This window comes from Camelus bactrianus, chromosome 6 (genome assembly GCF_048773025.1).
Source record: "Camelus bactrianus isolate YW-2024 breed Bactrian camel chromosome 6, ASM4877302v1, whole genome shotgun sequence".
Taxonomy (NCBI): Eukaryota; Metazoa; Chordata; class Mammalia; order Artiodactyla; family Camelidae; genus Camelus; species Camelus bactrianus.
In genome coordinates this window covers 20,667,487-20,694,776 of record NC_133544.1, presented here as the reverse complement: position 1 = coordinate 20,694,776, position 27,290 = coordinate 20,667,487, and the positions used below count along the sequence as shown (strand labels likewise).

Below are 27,290 nucleotides of genomic sequence, written 5' to 3'. Positions count from 1 at the left end.
GTAACCTTCTATAGCTGACATTAATACTAGCTGATTTGCACATATGGACACTGATACTGAGTTTTAAAAGGAAAATGGATTTATTCTCCTAGGTTACAAGTAATATATGAAACTATCAGATTAAAATATATCAAATACATCCATTGAATCTATTTCCATAATTTTATGGTTTTAAACCAATTCCCTAAACATAAAGAGAAACAATGAAAAATATTAATCTTTGAAGAAACCTACCATCCAGTGACTAATATAGATAAAGGAAATTGGAGTCCATGAAACTAATAGACTTTTCTATTAGCATACAGCCATAACACATCTTTCCTAATAGAAGCAAGCCTGAAATGATAAGTTGTTTGGATCACATTAATTAACAGTCAGCTCTATTAGATTTGCACCTGAATTTGGGCTCATTTTACCAGTGCTGATGAATATCAAACTTAACAATATCTAGCCACATTATATTAGAATAAAATATGTTTCACATTGAAGGCAAAATGTAGACTCAACTCTTAATAATGGCCTTTTATAGCAACTCAGGGAACTAGAGATAGTAAACGAATGAATTAAATTCCAGTGAGCCAAACTACAACATAAGTTATTGCAGTAATGAGAATTAATCCTTTTTGTTGCTTTTATTGTGCAGTTGCCTCATAAGTATATATAACTCTAGAGTTTATGAGGCATTCTGACAGATATTACTTCTTGCCTTATTTTTGTAATGCAGGCCTCTTAACAATTTCACTTGGGATCCATGGACAAGATCTGAATATCTTCACGAAATTTTATTTAGATAAACATTTTTATTGGGAAAAAGCATGAAGTGTTTATTACCAGATTTTCATTCAGGTTTGTTATCCCAAAAAGTTGAGCAGTCACCCTTAACATAAAGACTCATCCTCTCTTAAATACTCATTTTGAACAAGTCCTCCTTAAATGATTCTGTATTTATTCTATCAGTATATTAGCAAATCATCTCTAGAGGACCAACTGATCAATAATTATAAAATTCTTGATTGGCATACACACAGATTTTTTTTTTTTTGATTTAAAGTTTCAGATTGGAACCTCTGTCATATGGCTAAACTGAATAATTATGCAAATGCAGCACAATATTATTTAATTGGACCTTTTGGAATGAAAATAATCCAGGTGTGCAGAAACTCTTTGCAATCTGGAACAACCATTCCAACATATATCTGCCAAGTAACAACATCCTTGTATGTAAACAGGGAGAGGAAAACAGCTCTAGCTGCCTCCCAAAAAAATATGCATACAAGAATGAATTCGTTATAGTGCCCACAAGCCTCAGGTTCTTTGTTACGGAAGTACCACTGGAAAAGAACAACTCTGTAGACAGACTGGAAATCCAGAGAACCGGTGATTAAGCAGAATTGTCCCCACACCCATCAATAATAATGGCAAAGGGTCTCAGCCCATAAGAAGCATAACAAAGAAAACACAGAAATCCAACTTTTCTTATCACTACTGAGATTTTAAGTACAGCTGGAAGAGCAAACTCCAGTACCAACGCTGGCATTCCACCTAGAGCCCATTCTCTTTGTTTTCTTGTTTCTATCTCCACCACCTTCCTCTCCTCTGATAAGGGATTTCCAGCTACCACTCTTATAGCTGTTAAGTGAGCACAGGGTATGTGCAACAAGATGCTTGTCTGGCTCTCCTGGGAGGCCCACTCCTCTTAACGTTTCCATTTCTTGAGCCAACCATTTAACTATATATGGTTTGCTGCTCAGCTTCACAAAGACACAACATTCTACATGAAAATGTCACTGTTGGAAATATTATGTATGTATTGCTCAAAGCATAGCCATGTCTCTACTTGCTTATGTCCGGAAGGATGAAAACACTTAGCGAGACACAAAAGAGGCTAATTAAATGTTTTGCCAAAGCTGGTATTCTAAGTTGATACTAGATAGTTGAAAATGACAATTAAAATCAAACTCAGAAAAGTTTCCATCCATTCCCAAAAGTACGCGGCCAGGATTTGCAGATTCAGATATCCTGTCCTCCTTTGGTACCTTTCTCTTCTCACACCCTAATTTCTTCAGAGGACAAACAGAATCATGCTAACTTTCCCAAAACACTGGGACTACCTTGTAGGCTCCATTTCCAAGGCAAGAGTATTCTCTTTGGGTCCACGACCAGGGTAACAAAATAGATCCCTCTTTTGAACCTGTCCTATGCAGTTGCCACTCATTGAGCTTTGTGAGTCTGTAGAATATTTCATTTGAAAATATTTTTCTCTTCATCATTAACAGTTTTCCTTTTAATTATATATAAGAATAAATATTAACATTACTCTTAGAATATTTGTTTTTTACTTTGAAAAAATTCAGCATCTGAAGATTTTGGTTTCTCCTTGCACATCCTTTAGGCCTCTGTTCTAAAATGTATGGCCACTTTTGCTCATGGGAAGCTCCTTTTTGGCAGAGCCTTTGCTTCTAGAGGGTGGAAATGTGATGTGTAGGGTGAATTGAATAGCTACATCTCAGATGACACAAATGAGGGGGTGAATGGAAGAAATTTGTGGCAACCAGTATAAGTATTCAAATTGGAATGTGGCCATTGTCCTGGGGTTCATATTTTTTCTCATAAGCAAAGTGGTTTGGGATTTGGTGTTGGCACAGGCAGTTAGGATTTCAGCACTAAACCACATCCCTGCACAGAGTGCATGGGTTTTGTGGTTGATGATCATAATGGTTACATAAGAAATTTGACAGTGACAGCAGGGGAACATCACCGTATCAGACTTACCCACTATTAGGAGGATGCATTTTAAATCCTGACATGCATGGAATCTGTGGATGGATACTTAATAGTCATTAAAATGTACATAGTAAATTTCAATTAGTACTCAGTTCTCTGCATTTGATTTTCAAGTTCCCACAACTCTGCATCATTAGGGTAGAATCCTTTCTTGTAAGATTTCTTTAGAGTGTTATGTAGAGAAAATAGTTATTCTTCTCAAGAAAGTTCAGCTGGATGCCACTAACAGTTCAAAGAATTTGGACTAAAATGGCTCTGTGCACTGGAAGGAACCCATTGGCAAATGGCAAAGTAGTTGCTAGATGTGATCTATAGCTATTGTTTTTATAGCTCATGCATTGTCCACTCTGCCTTCCCAGTTGGCTTTCCTGCAGCAACCAGTTCCAAGTTTAAGACCACAGAGTCAGACTTGAGTGGTTCTCATTGAAACTCTTACCAGTTGACATCTGATGCACTTTAAGGTTGTTAAGGCCAAGAGCCCTTCTTCAGCTAGGAAATGTTACACTTTTACTGTCATCCTGGCTTGTGAGAACATTCCATCTGCTATTCTAGACAACAAATAAAACTAGCCCATGCGACTTTTAAACTGTGCTTCTCAAAGTCTTTGTAGCTTTCTATGTAGCCACCAGTCACAATACAAGCTCTCCAACAGAGAAAGAACTATTGTAGCTTTAGAATGCAGATGGATAATTATTGTGATGCAGTCTCCGAAGACTTTGGATCGAGGGTTCCAGAAAACCTCCTATATCTGAACACTAACACAGCATGAAAAATAGAGACATAGAGCTTTCTAAAGCAATGAAATCAGTCCTGCCCAACACTTTCTTCTAGAAGCTGGAGTTGCAAGATTGAACATTGGTCATTGTTTTTGTCGTACCTAAAAAAAAAAAAAAATTCCCTGACCCACTAACTCCCATGCTGTCTCTTTTGGTCCATTGATCTATTGCTGCCTTTTTTCCATATAGGACCCTCCCAATGGCTAGTGTGCACAGTGGGAAATCGACTTTCAAACTTTCATCCTTGGATTAGTAGATGCCCTTCTTTCTCTGCTCAGTATTGCATGTATCCAAGAGGATACTCTCAGCACCTATCCTAGGATTTTGTCATCTCACTACAAGAAACACAGAAATTATTACCCCTTCCTAGGACCCACTAAGGAAGGAATGTTGTGATCAGGCAACTGACTTTTGATTCTTACAGGAAAAGACAACAGAGACCATAGGCGTCTATTGTGTAATGACATAGAGTTAGGTAAAGGTAAACTGTAACTATAGTCAGTTCAAAATATTTGAGAAATAATGTTATTGAGAAATAATATTATTGAATATTATTATTGAAAAGTTTGAGCTCCATTAACATTAGCACTTACCTTCCTTAAGTCATTGCTTCTTTCAAAAGATCATCTCATCTAACTTTTACATTTATAGGCTGCAAGTAATGGAAGTCCCAATTAACTTTTTTTTTTTTTTTTTTTTTTTTTGAGGTGCAATTGTTTCGCAGTGCTCTGTTGGTTTTGGGTGTGTAGCAAGGTGATTCAGTTATAGGATGCTGAGGACAGTTCCCTGCGCTATTAAAAAAAAATTTACAGGCAATAAAATGGGGCTTAGAGAATTAAAATCAATTACTCAAGGTTACATAGCCACCAAGTAAGATTGCTTCCATGTTCTGCTTCCTAATGATATGTCTTCTCTAGGAAGGTCAGAAGAGCTTACTTTCTGGAAGCTTTCCTTGTTAGCAGGAGGTATAACCTGTGGGAAAAGAAGCAATAGCTTTCAATGGTACTTATCTCCCTGGTTTCTCTAGAAATGTATTGAATGGATACTCCCATTTCTTTCTCCTTCATGGCTTTATTCTCTGGACCACAATTAGCGGATGCCACTACTTGACAAATGTATTCTTTTTATCATTTAATAGTTCTTTTATGTTACTTTTTGTAAACATATCAGAGAGAGTTATTCTCTAGAGACTTCTATGTAGTTAAGTCCTTGCTTTTAGATTCTCTCCATCTAAACTAGAGAAATAAAGACTTAGGCGCCATCAGTTAAACAAATCTCTTCAAATATGAAGGCTCCTTAGAGGCTAAAATGCACATACACTTAACACCCAACATGTGATATCTTTTTGTCTTGATTTGTGCCCATTTGCTAGGTCCACAGGGTACACTGGAAATAACGTTGTATTTTTCAATAATTATTTATTGGGTACTTGTTATGTACCATGGTCACATTCCTTTAACTGCTCTCTTACTGTCTTTACCCACCAGGTCAGCACTGCTCCCAACCTTAAGTAGCAGTGGCCAAGGACAATTGTCCACAGTGTGCTGCTGTCACGTCTAAATATTGGCTGTCCTCTACAAACCTGAAAGGGAGAATAGGTCTTACTGAGAGTAGTTACACATGCTGTTCATAAGAAGAGAGGTAACTTGCACGGGGTTATTGCATAGCCTGGGCAGGCCTTGCATTGCTCAACTCCGGGGGCTGCTAGTTGCATAAACTACAGTAGGAACTGCTTCCATCCCTGGAACTTGTGCAGTGTAGCAGCCCTAACTTTCAAGCAGACAGATGCATGCAGCAAAACAGTATGTTCTCTGCTTCTTGCTGAATGATGTTTTCAGGGAAATAAGGCACTCACCCTCATCTGCAAGGAAAATTTGGGTTGAGCCAAAACAAAACCAAAGACAAAGCTAGTATAATAAGAACAAAATGATTGATCTAAGTTTTCATGGTGCTGCTTCAGCCTGACTTCATAACTGGCTTTGCTTAGTGGTCTTGCCTGTCTGTTCTTTAAAGGAAGAGAGAAACTGGATCACTTCGCTCTACACCTGAAACTAACATTGTAAATCAACTATGCTTCAATCAAAAATAAGAATTAAAAAAAAAGAAAGAAAAAGGAAAAAAAGGAAGAGTGGTAATGACCTGTCACAATCAAAAAATTCTGCCTAACGTTCCAAATAATACGGATTTTCCTAGTGAGTTGTTTACATGAGGGCTAATATATTTAGGACCGACTAACTGAATAATAGATCGTAAAAAATTCAGCCTTAGTTTTTTTAGATAAGAGAGACCCAAAAAAGCCTAGTGCTAGGTTATATGATTTTGCAAAGACAATACTTAGCACTTGATGATTTTTAAGGTTCAGCTTTCACTGCTATCCATCCATTTGAAAAAAAACAAATATGATCTTTTAGCTAATAGCATTGGGGAAAACATTACTATAGATTAATACTATGAAACAGGAATAAAATTAATGAGCAAACATTCTAATGGAGTCACTGCATGTGAGCACATTAAACTTCTGCATAAAAATAGAGATCGTAAGTGGGTTTCAGGGTTTCACTATGCTGACTTCCTTAATTAAATGTGGCACAATTGTTGAAGTTAAAATCTTTAAATTTCTCAAATCTCTTTTTTTAAGAGGTACCTCGTATGGTCATCATATGTAGCCTGAAAACTTAAAGATCAAGTAACATACTCATCTGAAACAGTACAAGAAAAACATATCGGGATCTGTTTACTATTACCATGGAGAAATAATTTGGACACCACAGTGAAAAAAAGATGACATAGTCTGGCTGAGGAGATATTAAAAGTGACCAGATGGCTGTTGGCACTTCTGTTTTTCAAAGCTGGCTATAATTCTTTTTTCACTTTGTAACACTAATTTGCAGCCATGCCAGTGTCTTGTCCTGGTCGTAACACCATGTCACTCTAATAGATGTGGTAGACTCCGTGGTTCTGAAAGGACACAGCCGGAAGCTAGTTCTTTTCTCTCATGGTTCTACCTGAGACAGTAAGAGTAGCATCTTCAGTGAGTGCAGAGGAAGCCATTTTTCTTCACACTTTAGAACAATTAGCAGAGCCTACCAGTTTGGGGTTTAAATGTAGAATAAAATAATAGGGTATGAAAAAAGAGCAATGTAATGAAATTCTCCAGCAATTGATTTATGGCACATTTTTGTATAGAGGCAATGATGGATTAGGATATAGCATGAAAGAAAACAGTATGGGACAGAGATATTTGGAGAGCGTTTGTAATTTGATAATTTGAGAAAATAGGAAAGGAATCGAACCATTTGGATGATTTTGATAGGTACTTACTAGGTAACAGAAACTTCTACCATGTTACATTGAGAATAGATAAAACCTCCCAAGGCATTTATTATGTGGTCCTAAAGTCCATGTATTAGTAACTGCTAAGTAGCTTTTGATGTGCCAGTAAGATAATTATTATTCTTATCACATTTCTGAAAGTATGTATATATATCTTTATATAAAATACTGGTATAGCTAGTATCTCCTTCAATTAATTCAACATCCAGTGAAGTTTATCTCCATTTTACAGATGAGAGAGGTTATGGCTTAATTCAAGGTCACAGAGAGTGGATCATAGTTGGGATTTAGTCCAGGTCTTTTGATTATGAGTTCAACCTGATTTTGCATAAAATCCCTTCGGGGAACTTTTTTGTAAAAATGCAGATATTCGGACACTGCCTATCATCCTGTCCCCACTACACCCAGCAGAGACTGTCTGAGCAGGTCTAGCTTAAATGACCTGAGACTGTGCACAAAAAAACCCTCAGAGCCCCTCTGAGTATCTCATTGTGTAATAATGATTTCAAAGGCATAAGAGTTTGAAATAACTCTGTAGAGATCCTAGGCTCTCCTGCAGAAGTTGTTTTTGTGTCTAAAGATTAGCTTGTTTCTAATTTCCCATACTCACTGAGCACTGAATATTCACAGCACCTGGTTTGGGGTGGCACTGTGGTTTGAAGTAAAACATAGAGGTTTGGGTACAGTCACAGCTACTCAACTTCCTAGTTGTAGAACTTTGAGCAAATTAACTTCTTCCAGCCCAGGTTAACTGATATGTAAAGATGTAATTGTAATGATTAAGTGAAATCAAATATTTAAAGCACTTACTGCCATGTCTGGCAGAGAGCAAGTTCTCAATAACTCTTAAGAACATTTCCCTCCAGAAGTAGGCTTCTGATTAATTAGTGTTTTAACTATATAATTATAACTTATATTTCCTCTTTCCTCCTGTTTGCGAGGAAATCACTATGTCAACCACTTGATCAGATGCATTTGTCTCTAAGCATATATCTTTACTAATCTAGAGGTTCATGTGCATTGAGTTTTTGGAATGACTAGGAAATTTCTCATAACTCTGTCTCTATTCCACAGTAGTTCAGTTTACAAACATTAGAAATAATCTCATAATATGTGTCTTGCGCATGCAGGCATCTCTATAGTCTTCTCCTCTTTGATAAATCAGCTGCTTAAGGCTCAGGGCAGACACAGTCAGAGTCACATGATCATGACACATGATCTTGAGGTCAAGTGCATGAGTCTTGGACAAGCTTTTCACGTTGTTTACGTAGTACTAATTTTCATTGCGTACAAATGCCTTGGCGGTATTGATTTATGAACACTACATTCCTTGCAATGAAGGTGGATTTAGGGGGAAAGGAGGATGTTTTCAAGATATGGTGAATTTTACTGTAACGTGTCATCAAGTTCAGGTATTTTCCACGGACAACGTAGAGAACTCAAGGGCCCTGCCGAGAAGAGGCAGCAGGTTGGAATGCCCAGCAGCTCCCACCCAAAAAACCGCCAGCACAAAGAAAATGGTCAGAGTTCTGGTCTTAGTGACAGAGTAGATGAGCTTTTGTGGAAAACAGAAGCAAAATAAACCTTCCTGAATAATTTATGACTCTATAAACACGATCATGAAGTGTCAAGACCCCGCTGTGTTTGGGTGGTGCTGTCAGTGGCCGCAGGGCCACAGCAGGCGAAGATAACTGAGCACATTTCCACCACTCTGCTCACCATTCCTCCCACTGAGAATTTGTTTGGCCCGTTCCTTCCTATTGCCTGAAGACAAGCATCAAAGTCTGGCAGCTCTAGGCCTGAATATTGTGTTTATTTTATCTTTAGCTTTCACAACTGCAAAGGAAAGGCTGAGTTTTTAATAAACATCCCAGCACCAGTTTATGAAAGGGAGAATGCGTTACATAGTGATGTATTTTTCGTAAAGCTTTTTAAGCCAGCTGGGGATGAGAAGGTCCAATTTGCATTGGAACTAGAACTCAGGGAAATCCCATCTGGTTTAGAGGAGGGTAAAAGAAAATAAAACAGAATAGAGGATGCAAGACTTCAATAGTTAGTTTACAAAACATTTACCCGACGCCTCGTGTGGGAATAGCACCATGCTTGGAGCTATCGAGGACTGCAAGAGAGGGCAGTGGAGGGGTCTGCCTTTGCAAGGTGTTCTCAGGCTATTTGAGGCGTGGTTCCTTCAGTAAGCAGTGACTTCCTGGGCCCTTCCTGTGTGTCCAGCGCTGCTCTAAGGACAGTGGAGTGCTCTAAGACGAAGTCTCTGTCATCGAGGAGTTTCTATTCCGTAAAGGAATGGGCATGAATCAGCTAGTAAATACTATGCAGAGAATCATGAGGGAATGATCAATTAGTGAACAGGTATTTTACTGGGGAAGTCATGGAAGGCCTCTCGGAGGAAAGAAACTGGACCTGAACCATCAGAAGGAACAAGCTGGGCAAAGGGTGAGAAAAGGAGTGTTCTTGGAAGGGAAGCTAGAGAGTATGGCCAGAGCCTGAGACATCCTGGGTCAGCGGGAGCTGCAGGAGTGGTGGGCAGCTGGCAAGTCACAAGGGGCTTTCATAGTGGCTCACGATACAGATTTTTGGTTTGGAGAATTCTCCTTTTGAGGATCTTGATCTGTTTTCTATTGTACGCTTTTTAAAGGTCACTTTGGCTTCATAATGGAGAATGGATTTTAGGGAGCCAAGAGTGGAGATGGGAGATCCTCTGGGAGGTTCCTGCAGAGTCTAAGCAAGGAGTTGCGTTGCTTACTCTAGGACACGGGTGATGGCAACGGAGGAGGGTAGACGTGTGAGGAGCCAAATTAGAGTCACCAGAGCTTCCTGGTACACTGGGGGTGTGGAGGGGTGCTGGGGTTGGGGCTCCACTATTATGAATAGTTAGGGGCTTGCTTGTCCACCTGGGTCAAACCCAAGAGATGGAAATCCTGGGGGAGGTGCAAGTTTATGAGGAGAGTAAAGTCCGAAGTTCTATTTTAGCTCTTTAGAATTGAGCACTCTTAGATACGGAGGTAGCAATGTGGAGCAGACCGTTGGATAGGGGTACTGGAATCTGAGAGAAGGTTTGAATTGGAAATCACAGTCATAAAGATGGTAAGTATTTATAGCCAAGGGGCAGGATGGGATCACCCAGAAAGTGAAGGCAGCCTAGGGCCGCACCGGGGGCCAGCCGAGTGCTGGAGAGATGAGGGGTCAGGACAGGAGGAGGAAAGCTGGAAAAATCTTGGGCTACTCAAGCCAGAGGAAGAAAGTACTTCGGACAGAGCCTTCACTTCTGGCTGGCTCACAGGTCACTCTTTACGTTAAGAAAATAAATCTTTCATATTACCTTCTGTCTTGGACTTTAATAGTATTACAAGGACCGAATAGTTTGCAAATAATGAGTTATATGCATATATTAGCCCTAAAAGTGCACAGAGAAGCAAGGCTAAGAGCAGGGGAGCAATTGCTGCCTTCGTGGCTTTGAGCCCTGTTTACACTTCTTCTTTCTCTTTGTTTCACCTCATCAGGATACTTAATGAAGATAACTCTTGATTAAATAAATCAGTACCAACAAGGATAACTTTTTAGAATCCCACCCACGTCACAGAGCAGAGAGCCAAGGGTTGCAAGCTGTTCTAATTTTGTAGTTAATTCAACAAATATGTACCAAAGACCTATGGTGTGCCCTGCCTGATGTCAGACGGATTAAAAAACACAAAATAAGCATAATGATTCAGCTTGTGCTTCAAGGGGCTTATAATGTCCTGAGTGAAGAAAGGCTTTCTTATGCTAATACCTGATTACCATTAAAACAAAATGAAAATAAGAATATTAATTCCTGGAAATTTCTTAATTGAGTTCTGCCTTTTTGTGTATCTTAACTAGTATTAACTCTTTTGAGAGAAAAGAGCTAAAATATGACCACAGCCCTCCATTTCCTCATGTCCTCATCTTACCCCACAGTTCCAGTGTCTGTGGGATATGTTTTTTCCAGGATTTAATGAGATTTCCACTATTGTCACCATCCTCTTTGGTCTCTTCAGTGGCGCCAAGTAGTGCTGGACTCATAGAATATAGTAACACGTTCTTGCATTTGAATTGAGTGTTCCATGTTTTCAAAGTAATTTGTACTTAAATTTACATAAACTTGTGAGCTAGAAAGGACAAGGCTTCATGATTCTATAAATGAGCAAGCTGAGGCTCGTGGGGTTGGAGTGAGGAATGAGTGACTTGTCTCAAGTCATGTGGTTTTGTAGAAGGTGTTCTTACGGAAACATATCTCAATGTGACCTCTCCACAGCTTCACTCTAACCCACAGAACAGTGAAAATAAGTACAGAATTGCGTGTAGAAATAACAAAAATTCACCACCCAAAGATGAACTAATCAAGCATTAAGAAACTTAGCAGTATTGGAGGGGTAGGGACCGAGGTTCAAAAGAGGCAGTGATGATGGCTACTTGGGTTGGGCTTTTTGAGGTTATTGTTTGTCTGATGCTGAAGCAGATACTCCAAGGATCACACTTGGAACAGCACTGACCTCAATTGTGTGGAATTCATTCTCCTCTGAATCTGCAGCCCTCATTTCATAGCTGATGCTGTCCTCTCAGCTTTGAGGAAAATAGCAACAAACTTTCGAAGAGCCCTTTAGAATTCATAAGCTCTTTCACATTCAAAGTCTCAGTTGTATAAACTTACGCTTTGAGGTAGGTTAATTGACCAGACATTACAATCTCCATATTAACACACGAGGAAACAAACTCAGGGAGATTAACTGACATTTTCAATGTCCTAACAAAATGGTGTAGTAGGCAGTGCCTCCAAGACTGGAACTCGATCTCCTGACTCTAAAATTCCTATCCCATGGATTAGATTTCAGGTACAAGGTGAGCCACTTTGGTGATGTAAGATTTTAATGCCTTTATGGAAGCTATAGGCTAGTGTGAGTGGGAAAAAAAAAAAAAGCAAGCAATTAATGATATTCATTCATTCATCAGTTCATTCAATGAATGTTTGAGTGATTATTAGTATTCCAGTTGGTAGGGAAAATAAAGATTAAAAAGACTCTATTCTTGTCCTAAAATTGTTCGAGTCTAGCTGAGACGGAGAAGAAAACAAATTAAGTGCGGTGGGGTGTTGCATTCAGTAGGAGTCTGTACAGAGTGCAGTAGGTTCACAGAGGAGCACGGAGATTGTGGGACAGAATTACAGGCACAAGTTAAGGGTTACGTAAATATAGGTAAAGAAGTCACTAACTTAAGGTTCTTCCACATGTAAACATTCTATCTTACCAGTTTTGAAAATGTAATACTACCTTTTGTAATGTTTAATTCATTTTTATCTATCAGTTTAAATATGAAGAATTACTCTAAACTGGGCAAGCAGATCACTAATACAGAAATATAGTTCTGAGTAACAGGCTTGTTGGTGTTCTGGGCTCTCTTTTCCATCTTGGAGGTTTACTTTTTCCTCTTTCTCCCTATTTACTATAAATTAGGTATGAAAAATGTTTGAGAACAAACAATATATGAACTTTCTACTTGGGACATTTTTGTTCAGCATTAAAATATATATATATGTTAAACTTTTTTATTTGGAAACAAATACCATGTTTGAAGCAGTCTTCTTTCACTCCTTCTCTGAGCATCACCCCATCTGAGGAAAAGGTTGAGAGAAGTCAGAATATATGCAGGGCTCATTTTGTAACACAAATGACAGCCATCCTCACACTCCTAGAATTCCACATTCATGCATAGTGTCTCTGCTTTTCTTCTAAGCCAAACCATGATTCAGAACTGAGCCACTGATTCTCTCAGAAGATCCCCTCCCTTCATCCCATGGACATATAGAATTCAATGAAAAGGCTTTTGTGTAAATCATAGGAGGGACAGATGAGAAGATTTGTGTTAAACATATTTGATGGAGAATCCTGAAAATCCTCACTGGGTACTTTTTCTTTCTCAGCCTTCCCTGCTTACAGTGTTTCAAGTCTCTCCCTGGTGTTGCACTCAGACTCCCACGATGGTTGCCTCTTCCTACCTCTCCCCAATATTTTGGATGAGAAATTTAAAATATTTAATGTTATGCAAAATAATCCATGTATGCCTTCCTCTTGGACCTCACCTGTACACATGGAAGACGGTGCCCTTAACAAGCAGGACCCGCTCTTTGGGAGAGGTAGGATGGCACCTCGAGTTGCTTGAGTATTCTTTGGGCTTCTCAGGCACAATTCCAAGCAGTTTAGAAACATATTTCTTGGAAACAAGTGCACTTTCCAAGATGAATTCTGAGTAATCCCATCGTATTGCATTTGATATTTTTAAAAGTCTGATTTTTGTAGTTAGACAGGGTTATTTGGACATAGTGGGGTAAAAATGGTCGCATCAAAATACGTTGTTTCAAGTCAAATTATTGTGTTATTTGTTCCCAATGGCAATTATTACCCCAAAGTATTCTTTTTTTTTAACATTTTTTATTGATTTATAATCATTTTAACCCCAAAGTATTCTTAACGCTCAGTAGAGGCATAGATGCAGAACCATGTGGTTGCTGGTAATAAAAACCTAGTAGAGATATGTAGCGAAAGATGAAAATGAAGCTGTAGCAAGATTATGTGCTGCTAGCAATATTATTTCTTGTCTTATATTAGAAATCAAACAAGATTTGTGTATATTAACTGGTGGTTGACTTATAAAAATGTGTATGCACAGATATAGTGCTATGTTGGCTTCATTTGAAACTGTGGCTTCCGTGGGTTTAAAAAATACTTGCGTTATTTTATTTGCAAAGTGACAACCATAAATTTTAGTATCCTCAATTGTTTAAACCAGTGATTTCCAGAAAAGTAAGTGGTGTCCTACTCGTATGAGTTTTAAAACAAGCAATTTTGAAATAGGTAAATTACTTAGTAGAAACCTTAGGAGACTCAAATTGCTGATAAATCTTCATCAGAACACCTCTTATTATCCGGGAGTATATATACACTGGATGTATCTTATTCTTTAAGTCTCACCCTTAGAACACTTATGTTTCCTACTTTAGAAAATTGCCTATGAAACAAAAATATCCCATATGAATACTATTCAAGCTAACTTTGCTCTACACAAGTAATTTGATGCCTTGTGAGGCCATATAAACATTTATAGAGTCTTCTTGTACAATAAAATTCAATGTTAAAAGTATAATTATTCAAAAAAATTCAACTAAACGGTAACAAGGGTTTTTCTTTTCCTATATTATTGGGATTTTTTTTCCTCCTCCTAAAGCTTCCCAGCTGCCCTTTGTGAAGTTCCTAGACTAATGATTACCATTATAAAACCAGAGACTAAAAATCTTGGTACGGACTGACCCATGGGGACACATTCATTATTTTAAAATAAAATAATAAAAGGGGCGTCCCATAGGGGACAAAAGTCTGACTCATCCTCACAATTTATTCTATTCGTCAAACTTACCCAAAAAATTTCTTAGGAGTGGTTGGAATTGGCTGTCAGAATCAGGTGCTCTCAAGTGTCTTACCTTTGTGGTTTGCCTACCCGGGTTTCCCAGTCCTTGGTTGAACATTAATGCTCTCACAGGGAGAAAATATTTACTATGACTCTCGTGATCTCTTCCAGTAGAGGCTGAGGCCATTTCTAAAACGTCCTTCCTCTTGTCCCTTCTTCATACACACACACACCACACACATACACATACACACACACACATACACACACCACACACACCACACACATACACACACACTCTCTCTCTTTTCTCCTTTCCTCTACGTAAAGTGAGTGGAGTATTTTGTTTTCCAGATGTTCTCTGGAAGACTGACACGGTTTCCCCAACGTAATTCAAATAAACTGTACCCATTTCCTGAATATCTTGTGGTTTACTGCCACTGTGCCACTGTGTTCTTTAAGTGGAAGAGTGAAGAGGGATTTTGCCCCTATTACTTAAAAAAAAAAAGCAGCTATTTCCCCATTTATCAGGTTCATTTGATTAACACCCTTCTCACCCATGGTGCCCTGCCAGTTTGGCCAAGCCTGAGAACACATAAGAAGCAGCATTAATTATAACCCCTCTGTGTCTTACAGAATGTGCTTTCTGAGGCTATGAATGAATATGGGCTAAGTTTCCTAGAGCAGAACACATGAACCCACATGTATTTTTACCTCAATTCCTGCCACTACAGGCTTTACTTCAACCCCCAACACACGTACACGTATACATGCACACGCTTACAAGAACAGAATTGGCAAGAATCCCCGGGATGCCCTTTGCCCCTACTGGAAAGGCATGAAACTAAATCCAGTACCTTCCTCCTACTCCCAAATTGGTTTTTGTCTTGCTGACCTCTTCCCAACCCTAGCTTGCTGTTCTGTTTTTCTATTTTCCCTAAATGCAACTTACTTTAAGCATGTATTAACTTGATTAATATTCCTACAGTTAAAGGATGATAGACAATTACCCATTTGTCAGTCTGAGCCTCTTTCTTCTCTCTTAAATGTCTCCTTATGACGTACATCCAGACTGCACGCCCTTTTTATTTTTTTAAAAGATGCAAAACTGAAACAAAAGCATTTTTAAAGGAAATGCAAAATTTATTTTTCAAGAAAACACAAAATTTGTTTTTAATGTTGGCTATCACCAAAAGGGGAATCAATAAGCCAGAAAATATAAAGCAAAAAAAAAAAAAAAAAAAGTGTCCCCTGACTGCTCTGTCTGTGCCGGCTCAGCGTGTGCATCTGGTTGTTCATCTCTGAAAGTGTGTGGAATACTTTCTTCTTTAAATTATTTTTTGTTCTTTGCTCCCTTCTTGTTTGGGAATTAAGTGCTTTTTGTATTATATCCATCTATCTATCTATCTATCTATATCAATGTGTTTCTTTTTAATTGCTAGATCTTTAGATTTGGTTTTACCCAAAACTGTGGCAAAAAAAAAAAGTTATGAATTGTTTTCTGCAATTTTTCCCCACTCCCTCTTTAAATGTGGAACAACTTCAGCTGCAGCATCCCCACATCCACATCTCTTAAATAAGCCCAGTCTCACCTAGAGTCATGTGCTCAATGGGTGGCACGGGGAAGGTGGGTGACGTCATTCAGACAGTAGCCTTTCTATAGAGGGAAGTAATGAATGACCCAGCAAGCGGGCTCCCTACACGGCTATGCCTTTCAGTCCCCTCTGAGGATCTTTCACACCCCCCACCACACACAACTCGAGATGGGGCTGTGTGGCTGCCGATGAAGTTGTTCAACTTGAATGCATAAATCTAGTCTCCTTGTTTTTGCTTTTAACCTTTGGATCATTATTATGAATATTACTATTATTATTTTATGTATTTTGGCTATTTTTAGTACAGAAAAAAAGTTTAACTGTTTTTATTATTTGAAAATCTTTAATGAAAACTGTCATGATTTTTGGAGTAAATTGCATGTTGAAGAAGTTGCAGCTTAGGGTGTGTGAGATTGTCAGTGTTAGAGTTCTGTTCTTTATTTCTGTAGATGGGCATGTGTAGGCTCATTTGTTTTTGTATATTGCCCATCCCTTCCTTACAGCCAGAAGCTCTAATGCAGCTAGATCACTCCGCGCCGCCCTTACATGGACATGGCGACTCACTTACACATTTACTCCCATCATCTTCATCTCCTGTGTTGTACACTCTTAGATATGACCCTTCCCCTTCCGCATCTCTCCCTCCCAACCCCCTCCTTTCTCTAGCATTGTTCAAATCTATGTGCTGTCATCCATCCCCTTAAATTAAAGAGTCTAAAACTTGTCAAAAAGACAAACAAATGTACAATTACATCTATATCTGAGAACCTCTAATAATGCAGAAATTCATTCAAAACCCTCTAGATTGATAGATTTTTTTAAAGGCAAATTATAAAATTAAACAGGTTTTTTAAAAAAATTTTTTTTCAACCATTGCAATCAGAATTATTGCAAATTCAAAACTGATGCCCTCCCCAGCCCCTCAAAGTAAAAAAAATTGTTAAAGTGCAGATTTTTTTTCTTTTCATGTTATGTGGTGTGGATGTATGTGTTGTTGCCTCCCTGTATCATCCTCTGTTGTAAATTATTATATTTGAAAAATTAGACATTTTGCTCAAAAGTTCTTAAAGAAATGACAACAACAACAAAAAAGCAAGTTACAAGAATGTGGCAATTCTATTTGTCCAAGAGCATTCTTACACAACTTTCTTTTGTAAATTTTTCTTTCATGCCAAAAAACATGCGGGCAATTTGTTGATGTAAGTTGACTATAAATTAATACAGTATGTTTTTTTTAATTTAAATTATTTTGTCTATATGGATATGATTTCTTTCTTTGTTTTTTTCTAAAGCAGCCTCTTATTTGTTTGCTTTTACTTTTCTTTGTGTCCTTATATTGTGAATGCCTCGTTAATGTTATCTGCTCCTTCCCTCCAGCTTACTTTGGCCCTGACGTTGATTTTATTTCCTACTACATGATTTTGAAGACAGTATTACATATTTTATTTCATTTATGTCTGTTTGCTTAATTTTCACTGTTGTGTTTTGTGCTGATTTGCTACTAATAATCAATGTGAATTCTACTCTTGGTTGAAGGGTGTGGGTAAATGGCTCTTACCATCTGAAGGAAGCCTGGCCTCTTTGCCTGAACCAACTTTTAAAGCCTTGAATGTAATGGTAGGCTCTACAGTGGGATATGAAATTGGATGCAACCTATGGGAGGCCTGTCCCTGAAAAGAAAATTAGTGCACTCCAAGTGTTATCAGTGGTAATTACATCCTAATTTAACGGCTTAGAAAGCATTCAGGGAAATCAGCCCTTTATTTTCCTTCGGCAAAGGGGAAATAAGGTACTCTCAAGTGACTATGGTAGAGTTTGGTTATCCAGGATTAAAGTATCACCATCACCACAAACTATAAAATCAGTTTTACTGAAAATAAAGACACCAAGAATCCCAAGTGTTTTAGACCATTGTCCTATAACGTGGTGCCTTCCGATGTACAGAACTACTGGTGAAAGCACACAGGCGCGCGCGCGCGCACGCGCACACACACACACACACACACACACACACACAGAGTAGGCGTCCAGTTCTCTCTCTCCCTTCTGCCCCTCTCTCCTCTTCTTCTCTTTCCTTGTCCCTTTCTATTACTGGTTGCCATTTCTCTCAAGGATTTAATCAGGTAAGCTTTAAAAGGACCCTAAGATCCTCCCAAGAAGAAGCATGGTGATTTTCACATCTAAAGTTTTACTAGGAAACCTTTCAGGTGGGTATTGCCATTCTGTGTGACTCTGTGGTGACGCTGTACCTTTACCTCAAAGGCATTTGGCTCAGGATTGCCTCATGTGCCTCTGGAAACAGAAGATTGGCAAGAAGTGCTATACAATTTTTAAATAAAGAGGTTACTTGCTTCACTTTAATTTTAGATATTAGCATTATCTGAAACTGTTTTAGAAATATGAAACCGAAGGGTGGATAAGGAACACGTTTCCAACTGAGAAGCTTTAATGAATTGGCTTTATCTGCCTTGATTTACATTATATTGTTTGGCACGTTGGAAGATATTTTGGGTTTAAAACTAAGAACCTCCTGAATGGAGTGTTATTTTATCTGACTGAATTGAAAGCTTTTATTTTTGTTGAGGATGCTATCCATAAATCAGTTTAATAAAAGGCTAGTCATTTGTTTTAAATGCAGGCTCTTATGACTTTAGGCTTGTTGCTTCTGTGAATACTTTGGTAAGCATAGACATCTGGTGATGACTGACTCCATGGTCTTTGGGCAGTGGAAAAAAAAATTATCAGCTGCTCCAGCATTTCTGAGGAAAGTCACTTTTGATTAATCCAAATAAACATAGTCTTAAATAGCCTCCCACACTCTAAGTTATTTCTAGAAAGGATCTAATAGTGGGAAAATTACATTTCACCTCCTTATCTCAAGTAATGTGTGCCCTTGGACTCCCCCAAGACACTAGAAGTCACGTCTCCCACCATCTTGAGCCTCAAGGCCCGCTGGGGGTTGAATCTTCCACCATCCTGGTGTTAATTGCTGTATTATTCCTTGAATGGCTGTGCCCTGCCCCCTTCCTTCCTGTCTCAATCTTACCTGAACATATATTGAAAACAGAATCTGTAGCCTTTTAGACTCAAACCCATTTCAGATAAACTAGGGGAAAAAATGTCCTACCTAGAGATTCTCATTTCATTAAAATGTTAATTTAAAGTTGAGCCCCTTTGAGACACTTGTGTTTTTCTGGTGTCTTCCTCCCAGGGACTTGCTGTATCTGTCCATGAGTATTTTTTCTGAGGATGAACGAAGAACAATTTCACGGTTACAAGCTTCCGGATATGTATGTGTTGCACGTAGACACTTCTGTGGCACCAGATAACTAAATGATTGTCACTTAGTAACTAATTTAGTGGTGAAAAGATGATTTCTCTTCATTGTATGTGAACTTCTCAGCAGAGAATTAGACAAGAATTCAAATAAGAGAGGAGGTAAAGAGCCTAAATATAGACAAAAAAAATTCAAGGAATTGGAGCATGGTGACCTCCCCCAGAGTCTTGCTGTCGGTGTCATTGTTTTTCGTATTTTTGTGACTCCTTAGACTCACGAATCTCCAGAGAGGCAAAGGTTGCAGCCACACTGAAACTCCATCCTGCTCTTCTTGTTTTTTGAGATGACCCACTACATCACCATCACCTACAACATTCTCACAGCTCAGAAGAGTTCTATTAAATTTTTAATACACTGTCTTTTTCGGTGGCAGAGAACCCCTTGTGCTGAATATCAGCCCTAGACACATGAATTATATATCTATAAATACACTCATAAAGCCAAAAAGCAGGGCAGCCTTCAGGGCTAAAATAGACCTTTTATATCCCTGGTGATCTCTCTGGTTTAAAGAAAAGCACAACCCTGTCAAGAAAGGGTATATATTCCTGATTTAAAATGCTAACTTTAAGGAATACAGATAGTTCTTATTCCAAACCAAAGAAAAATTCTGGGGATGGAATAGTAAAATTAGAGTTTTGATGGATTACAGGTTTTGCATCTCTCTGCCTCTTATGACTTTAGGCTTGCTGTTTCTGTGAATACCTTGTTAAGCATAGACATCTGGTGATCACTGACTCCATGGCCTTTGGGCAGTAGGGAAAAAAAATTATCAGCTGCTCCAGCATTTCTGAGGAAAGTCACTTTTGATTAATCCAAATAAACATAGTCTTAAATAGCCTCCCACACTGTAAGTTATTTCTAGTAAGGATCTAATAGTGGGAGAATTACATTTCACCTCCTTATCTAAAGTAATGTGTGCCCTTGGACTCCCCCAAGACACTAGAATCACCCTAAATCTTAAAAATGGATTTTGATATTAAGATGGTTTATACGCCCCATCTTACACACCTGCCCCAGCAATGTCACATTTACAATCATCTCAAGTTTCCCACCTATTTTCACTAAAATTCCCCTGTGTAACACCAGCTCCCGCATCCCAGAGGACTCTCTTTTAAACTAAAGACATTCTTCTAATTCCTTGAGATACCAGGAAAAGGGAGTTATGAAAGTTTCTACCATTTCATTGTTTAATAAGACCAGAATTTGGGCTCATAGTTCCCTGACCAGGGGTGGGGTGGGGCATGATTTATCATTTTTATCCCTGCTGCCAGGATTAATAACAAAATGGCAAAGGAAATTGAAGATTAGCAGCGTTAACAGATTCTGGTATTTAACTCTGCAATAGCGCACCCATCATTTTAGTTCTGAAATAAGCTGTCATCCTTTCACTTAGGGGCTCACCAACCTTTTAGAAGCTCTTCGTAAATTAGTGAGATCCAGTCCCTCTTTCCAACCACTATGAAAAAGATTATTTTTTACTTTTTTTTTTTCCTGCGCCAAGAGAGATGCTCACATTAGGGTGTTGAATGAGAAGAGAACGGCAAAGGAAAGTGGGAGTGATTCAACGGCAGAGTGAGCAGTTTGTAGAGTCTGTAGATTTTTTTTCACAACAAAGACAACTGTGGAAGCTTTAGCTGGGATTGAAAAGAGAGTGAAAAAAAAAAAAAAAAGAAAACAGGCAAATGTGAAACTCCAGTTGGGTGTCACAGATGGTACGCTAACATTGCGAATGAATGCCACTCTGCAGTCACGAAGACAGTGCTCTTAATGTCACTTAAAGGGACGCTAGCGTCCTACTTCACAATTGGCCTTTATATTTAAGTTATTTGTGCCAGGGCTTTGCCTCCCAACAAATCAGTCATTCCTGTCCCTCTTCCCAGTTTCCTCTCTGCTTAACATATGTTGGGTCGGTGTTTATCATCTCCCTAAGGAACAAATCACTCTCGGTACATGTGTCAGGGAAAGAACACACCTGCTAAACCTTTGTTCTAGGAGAGGTGGGTAAAAAAAAACCCTGTCTTGTTCTCTGAAGGAAAACAAAATCATCCCTGAGCAACCCCTAGGGTCCCTTTAAACATGGGCCTTCACTCCTGTCTCCCTACTCTCTTTTCTTACACAAACACGCCTTCTTCTGTGTATCATCTTCAACATAACACTCAGGGCCTCCCCAACCAGAGGAATAAGGAGAAACGGTCCCTCAGGGTTAGTTCCAGGACTGGCTTACCTTTAGGGACCTGTGTTCCAAATCCCAGTTATAAAAACTAGCAAAAGTGTGTAAATTGTGCATTAAATAAGTAGCAAGCCCTATAAAGTATATATGTTGACAATGTGGAAAATGGGCATGCGAGTCCAGTAAAACAAGTCTGAAGCTTCGTCAGATCTGCCAAAATCAGTTTGCTGGATAGTTTCAGACTCTGAGCACTAGAAGAGAAGCTTGGGGTTTAGAGCACAGAGCAAAATATCATCTTGAGATTCTCAGGAAGGTTCTTATTTTATTAGTAACACCACTGGGTAGGCGGGGGATGACGGTACAATGCTCCACGGTCCCTTCCCTTCCTAAAGATACCTACTATGGACATTACTGCCACCCTCACGACTCCAGTTCTCTCTGCAGAGAATAAAGGATTTGATGTGGACACAAGCAGGTTTTCTTAGGTGTGCAGGCGCTTTCTTCTCAGGAGGACTTTTTCTTAGCACACCTGAAACCTAGGAAGTTTAGCTATGGCAGCTCAGAAAGACTTCAGCCGTGGTATCATACCAGCATCTCAGCCGTCTGACCAACGGCGGCAGGGAACCATCATGCCACACCTACCGGAGGGCTTTTAAAAAACAATAGTTGGAATAATTTTTTTAGTAAAGTTAATAAAGAGACATGAACTGTGCCCTCTTGAGATTCTTTCTCTGTTTGAAAAATGCCATTGTAACGAGACACAGAGGAGACCTTGAGGGATAAATTGGGAGTTTGGGATTTGCAGATACTAAGTACAGTATATAAAACAGATAAGCAGCAAGGTCCTACTGCATAGCACAGGGATCCATATTCTTGTAGTAACCTATCATGAAAAATAATATATGTGTGTGTGTGTGTGTAGAGCTGAATCACTATGCTGTACACCAGAGACTAACACAACATTGTAAATAAACTATAATTTAAAAAAACCAAAACAAAAAGAAGAGACCTTGGTTATCTTGCTTCTGTACATGAGTAATACGTTTGCCCTACAATTAGGTGAGTAACATTCACCACAGGATATCTGCGGTAGCCGTGATTTTCAAGGCACTGTGTGTGGTTCAGTGAACTATTCTGAACTTCCTTTCCTGCCCTGGTCGTAGCATGTTTATAAATGCAGTAACTAGGGTCTGTGGGTAAACTGATAAATCTCATCCACTGCAATTAAGGATCACTGATTTAAAAAAACTCAATTTGCTATCTCTACATTTCTGGATCTAAAAGTGAGTTTCCAGTAAGTCATGGGTATGCAGGCCGGGTATTTTTAAAATCTAGTGTTCAGCTCAGCATATATTGCAGACATCATAAAAGCAGTGTCTAAACATAATATTGGACCAGGGCAAAGCAAGTTGTTCTTTTATAGTCAGGGGAGTTTCTGGAAAAGCCTAGTCAAAATGGGTGTGTTAAATGAACCTTTTCAACCTCTTGGAATTTCCCCTTACTTAGAATACAGTAAATGAAGACTACACTTGATAAATGAGAAATAAAAGGCAGTGACTTCAAGTACTGAAGGTGAGGTCTTTGGGTTCCCTGATCTTGATCTCAGTGATCTGAAGAATTCCCACCCCTATGGGAGAAAATGCGTAGAAACCCAAGAAGAAGAATAAAGAAGTGCTGTGGTTCACAGATTAATCACATGCATGTGTGCGTGAACACACACGCACGCACGCGCACACACACACATCACACAGCTTCAATCGTCAGTATTAGCAGTGGTGTCATTGAATGTCATCATCCCACAAGCAGATCCTGGGAACAGCCTATTTGAATGCTATCAAAATAATTACTTGAGAGTATCTTTAAAAATCTAAGCCCCCAATCTAAGGATTTTGGGTTTTGGTGGCAAGAGGCATATGACGGGCTCTAAGTCAGCCTAGCATGGTTAGACTACACGTAGAGAGGATCTGTATGTGGATCCAAGTCGTTTTATGATTTCTGAGGCGCACCTGTGAACGACCTTCACTGAGCGTGCCTGTGAATTGTGTTTTTCTGTGAATATACTAATTCTGTTTTTCTCTCTCTTTTCAATCCCAGGAGGTGAACTAGTTATCCCTCTTCTTGTAGAAGACCCTTTAGCTACCCCTCCTATTGCTACTCGTGCACCTTCCATTACACTCCCCCCTACCTTCCGCCCCCTCCTCACCATTATTGAGACCACCAAAGATTCCCTGTCCATGACCTCTGAGGCGGGGTTACCTTGCTTGTCGGACCAAGGCAGCGATGGTTGTGATGATGATGGCTTGGTGATATCTGGGTATGGCTCAGGGGAAACCTTTGACTCTAACCTGCCCCCTACTGATGATGAAGATTTTTACACCACCTTCTCCTTGGTAACAGATAAGAGTCTTTCCACTTCAATCTTCGAAGGTGGCTACAAAGCACATGCGCCCAAGTGGGAATCCAAGGACTTTAGACCTAACAAAGTCTCCGAAACTAGTAGGACTACTACCACATCTTTGTCCCCTGAGCTGATCCGCTTCACAGCTTCCTCCTCGTCTGGGATGGTACCCAAATTGCCAGCTGGCAAAATGAATAACCGTGATCTCAAACCCCAGCCTGATATAGTCTTGCTTCCGTTGCCCACTGCCTATGAGCTAGACAGCACCAAACTGAAGAGCCCACTAATTACTTCCCCCATGTTCCGTAATGTGCCCACAGCAAACCCCACGGAGCCGGGAGTCAGACGGGTTCCGGGGGCCTCAGAGGTGATCCGGGAGTCCAGCAGTACAACAGGGATGGTCGTCGGCATTGTGGCTGCTGCCGCCCTCTGCATCTTGATCCTCCTGTACGCCATGTACAAGTACAGGAACAGGGACGAGGGGTCCTATCAAGTGGACGAGACGCGGAACTACATCAGCAACTCGGCCCAGAGCAACGGCACGCTCGTCAAGGAGAAGCAGCAGAGCTCGAAGAGCGGCCACAAGAAACAGAAAAACAAGGACAAAGAGTATTACGTGTAAAAACGACACCGCCAACAATACGTGAATTGAAAACACTGAGATATTTATTCATACAGATATAAATCCTGGGAACAAACGAGATTTGACAGATGTCAGAACTGTTATAACTATGAGATGGGGTGTACCATGACTCTGGTGGGGAAAATCATTTTTAAAAGAACACACACAAAGATGTACCTACCTGTAAAGTTCAGTCATGGCTGCTTGGATTCAGTCATCGCCCGGAGACAGAAAGTTCTTTCTGCCCTGCTGTATCATAAAGCACACACTTTGCGCCCTGGAGCAAGCAGGTGGCTCCCCTACTTTCACAGACTTGGAAGCTTCCTTCTCTTGAGGACCTTTCACCCAAGGTAGAAGACTTTATGGCTTACTTGTTCCATGACTCCAAGTGAGTCTGTAATGATGTTTGTGAAGCTTGACTGTAACAATGTTTTTTTTTTCTTTTGGTTTAATTATGTAAAAAAACAAAAACAGAAAAAAAAAAAAAAAAGAAAAAATTTAAAAACAAACAAAAAATCCCACTCTTATCTGGTTCTGGCCAGTGTGCGTGTAAATTTTCAAGATCTGAGGGGAAAAATGGCTTTTGGGTTTTGGTTTATTTTTTGAGAAAAACTGGACGTAAGTTAAGAAGGGGAAAAAAAAACCTCAGAAAACAAAAGTAAGAGAGACTATTGCCATATGAACTCAAAAGCTACCATGGTGTTCACTCTACATATCAGGTTGTGGTGGTTCTAGAATCTATTGTTTGTTTCCTATACGATGCTTTGCTGAACACATAGCAAAATCCTGTGATGGATGGTCATATTGATTTGAAAAGCTGGTCCTTCAGGATCGAATTCCAGAATGTGCCACCCAAGCCCTGAAAAAAATGGGATGAGGGCTGGTTTTATCAGAACTATTGGCTTTACTTAACAATATTGTTCCTGTCCATGAGCCCAGCCAAATTGTGGTAAAGGAAAAAGCCCCATGAATGAGAACAGAGCCTTTCCTAGGGAAGGGGAAGGGGTGGGTGGGCTGGATCTGTGACTGATTGAAATGCATGCAAATAGAAAAGACAAAACAAAAAGTCTGTTAATCAAAACAGATAATAAGGGAGTTCAACTTCTGATGGAACCACAAAAGGTCACACAAGCCAAACATGGCATAACAGAGCGCAGAATTCATAGTTCTTCCCCCACCCCCAACGTGATAATGTCTTTCATAGTGGTTTGGTTTAATTTTGTAGCCTGACATTTATGGAGAACTCTGTCGTTCCATTTGCTCACGTCTCCCTTCACCCATCTTTTCTAAAAGTAAATAAATAAATAATAAATGAATAAAGCTGCTGTGACACACACAAAAAATGGAATTTAATAGTATAATATATATAAATAAATATATATACAGATATATTTATCATGGTATGTTTGATGGGATGACTGAAACAGGAAAACTGTAAAAATCTTGACGTGGAATGAGAATGTTGTTTTAAAAGAAAATAACAAAACAACAAAAAAGTTAACCTTAAAATGTGAAGAAAGTGTGAGTTTTCATTTTGTCACAGTTACCTGTGTCAAAGAGAATAAAAAAAATCTTCTCAGATTTTGTTTACATATTTTACTACATTTTGCTGGTATAATTCCTTAGCCACCTGTGTACAGACTGCTTTGAGAACTGTTCTTTCCTTTCTCTTTGTTGATTTCAGTTTGTTTGGTTTCTGTTCCAGTTGTCTTTCTTTTCGAAAAGAGGGAACAAATGTACAGAAAAACAATAAACTGGTTGTGTGGCCATACCTATCCCCAAAGCAAGAGACAAAGCAAGACAGATATCCACACAAAAACGAAATGTGTCCTCTGGAGGGTCAGATACATACGATTTCTTTTGTACAGATGAAAAGCAATCAGCTGTTTAGATTTAGAAATCGACTCTTGCTGGTCCTTGTAAGTTGCATGAATATTTGACTTTGAAAAAATAAAGACATGGGGCAAAAAGCGCAACTTAAGCAATGGTAGCCTTTACTAATGTGTACGGAAAGAAGTGTTCCTCATTATCTGATATTTCAATGTGTTAAGAGTTTTGGATTTTTTCCTTTTTGTTGTCACTGAAAAAGAAAGGATTATGAAGTGGTATCGAAGCACGACATTAGATAACCTACATGGCCCGACCTATATGAAGTTGATGATATCTCGATGTCTGTGAAAGATTGCTGTTCTTGGAGTCTTGAGGTCTTGTGAACTGATTTCCTGCTCTCTTTCTTTACATTTTTTTATTCGAGTAAAAATACATTTGTTATCTTCCTTTCAGTGTAAGCTTCTATTTGGACAATTTTATGGGAACATGTGCATTCTGTATGTGAGCTTCTATCATATTCCTGTTGTTTTATGAACAGACTCTTTAAGGAATTTATTTTACAATGTTGTGAAGTTACTGCTTTTCCTTTTTTCTTTTCTCTTTTATTTCATATTTGCATTTTCGTTCAAGGATATGCTTAGCAATAAAATGTTCTTCCCAAAACTTTGTATGATGATGCATTTTTACTTTCGAAACATTGGTAAAAGATCAGTCTAAATATGTCATATTGTATTAAAAGCCAAGTAAGCTACGACCAGGTTCATGTAAAATAAAATATTATGACCTGTTACTAATTATTTATGTAAATTTATCAAAAATGGCATATTTGGGGGCTAAACGAATATTTTCTGTCAACTGAGGCATTATTATTTAGATTGCTGTGATAGAGTAGCCAGGAGGGAAAACAGGTTTTGGAGCAGGTAAGATCACAGAAGTATTGTATTCTGAAAGAGGTCATTGGATACTCTATTTTTAAAGTTTTGGGGAATTTTAAGTATTTGCTGTAAGTCA

General features: G+C 39.0%; 1 protein-coding gene across 1 annotated transcript in view; it reads left to right on the top strand.

Moving 5' to 3' along the window:
* NRXN3 (neurexin 3) overlaps positions 1 to 26,991 on the top strand; it is a 1,655,134-nt gene extending 1,628,143 nt beyond the window's left edge. The window contains exon 21 of the mRNA XM_074365185.1: positions 23,524 to 26,991. Within this exon, the coding sequence (XP_074221286.1) occupies positions 23,524 to 24,449 (926 nt within the window). The 3' untranslated portion in view covers positions 24,450 to 26,991. The remainder of the gene's footprint in view (positions 1 to 23,523) is intronic.
* Positions 26,992 to 27,290: the final 299 nt, after the last annotated feature.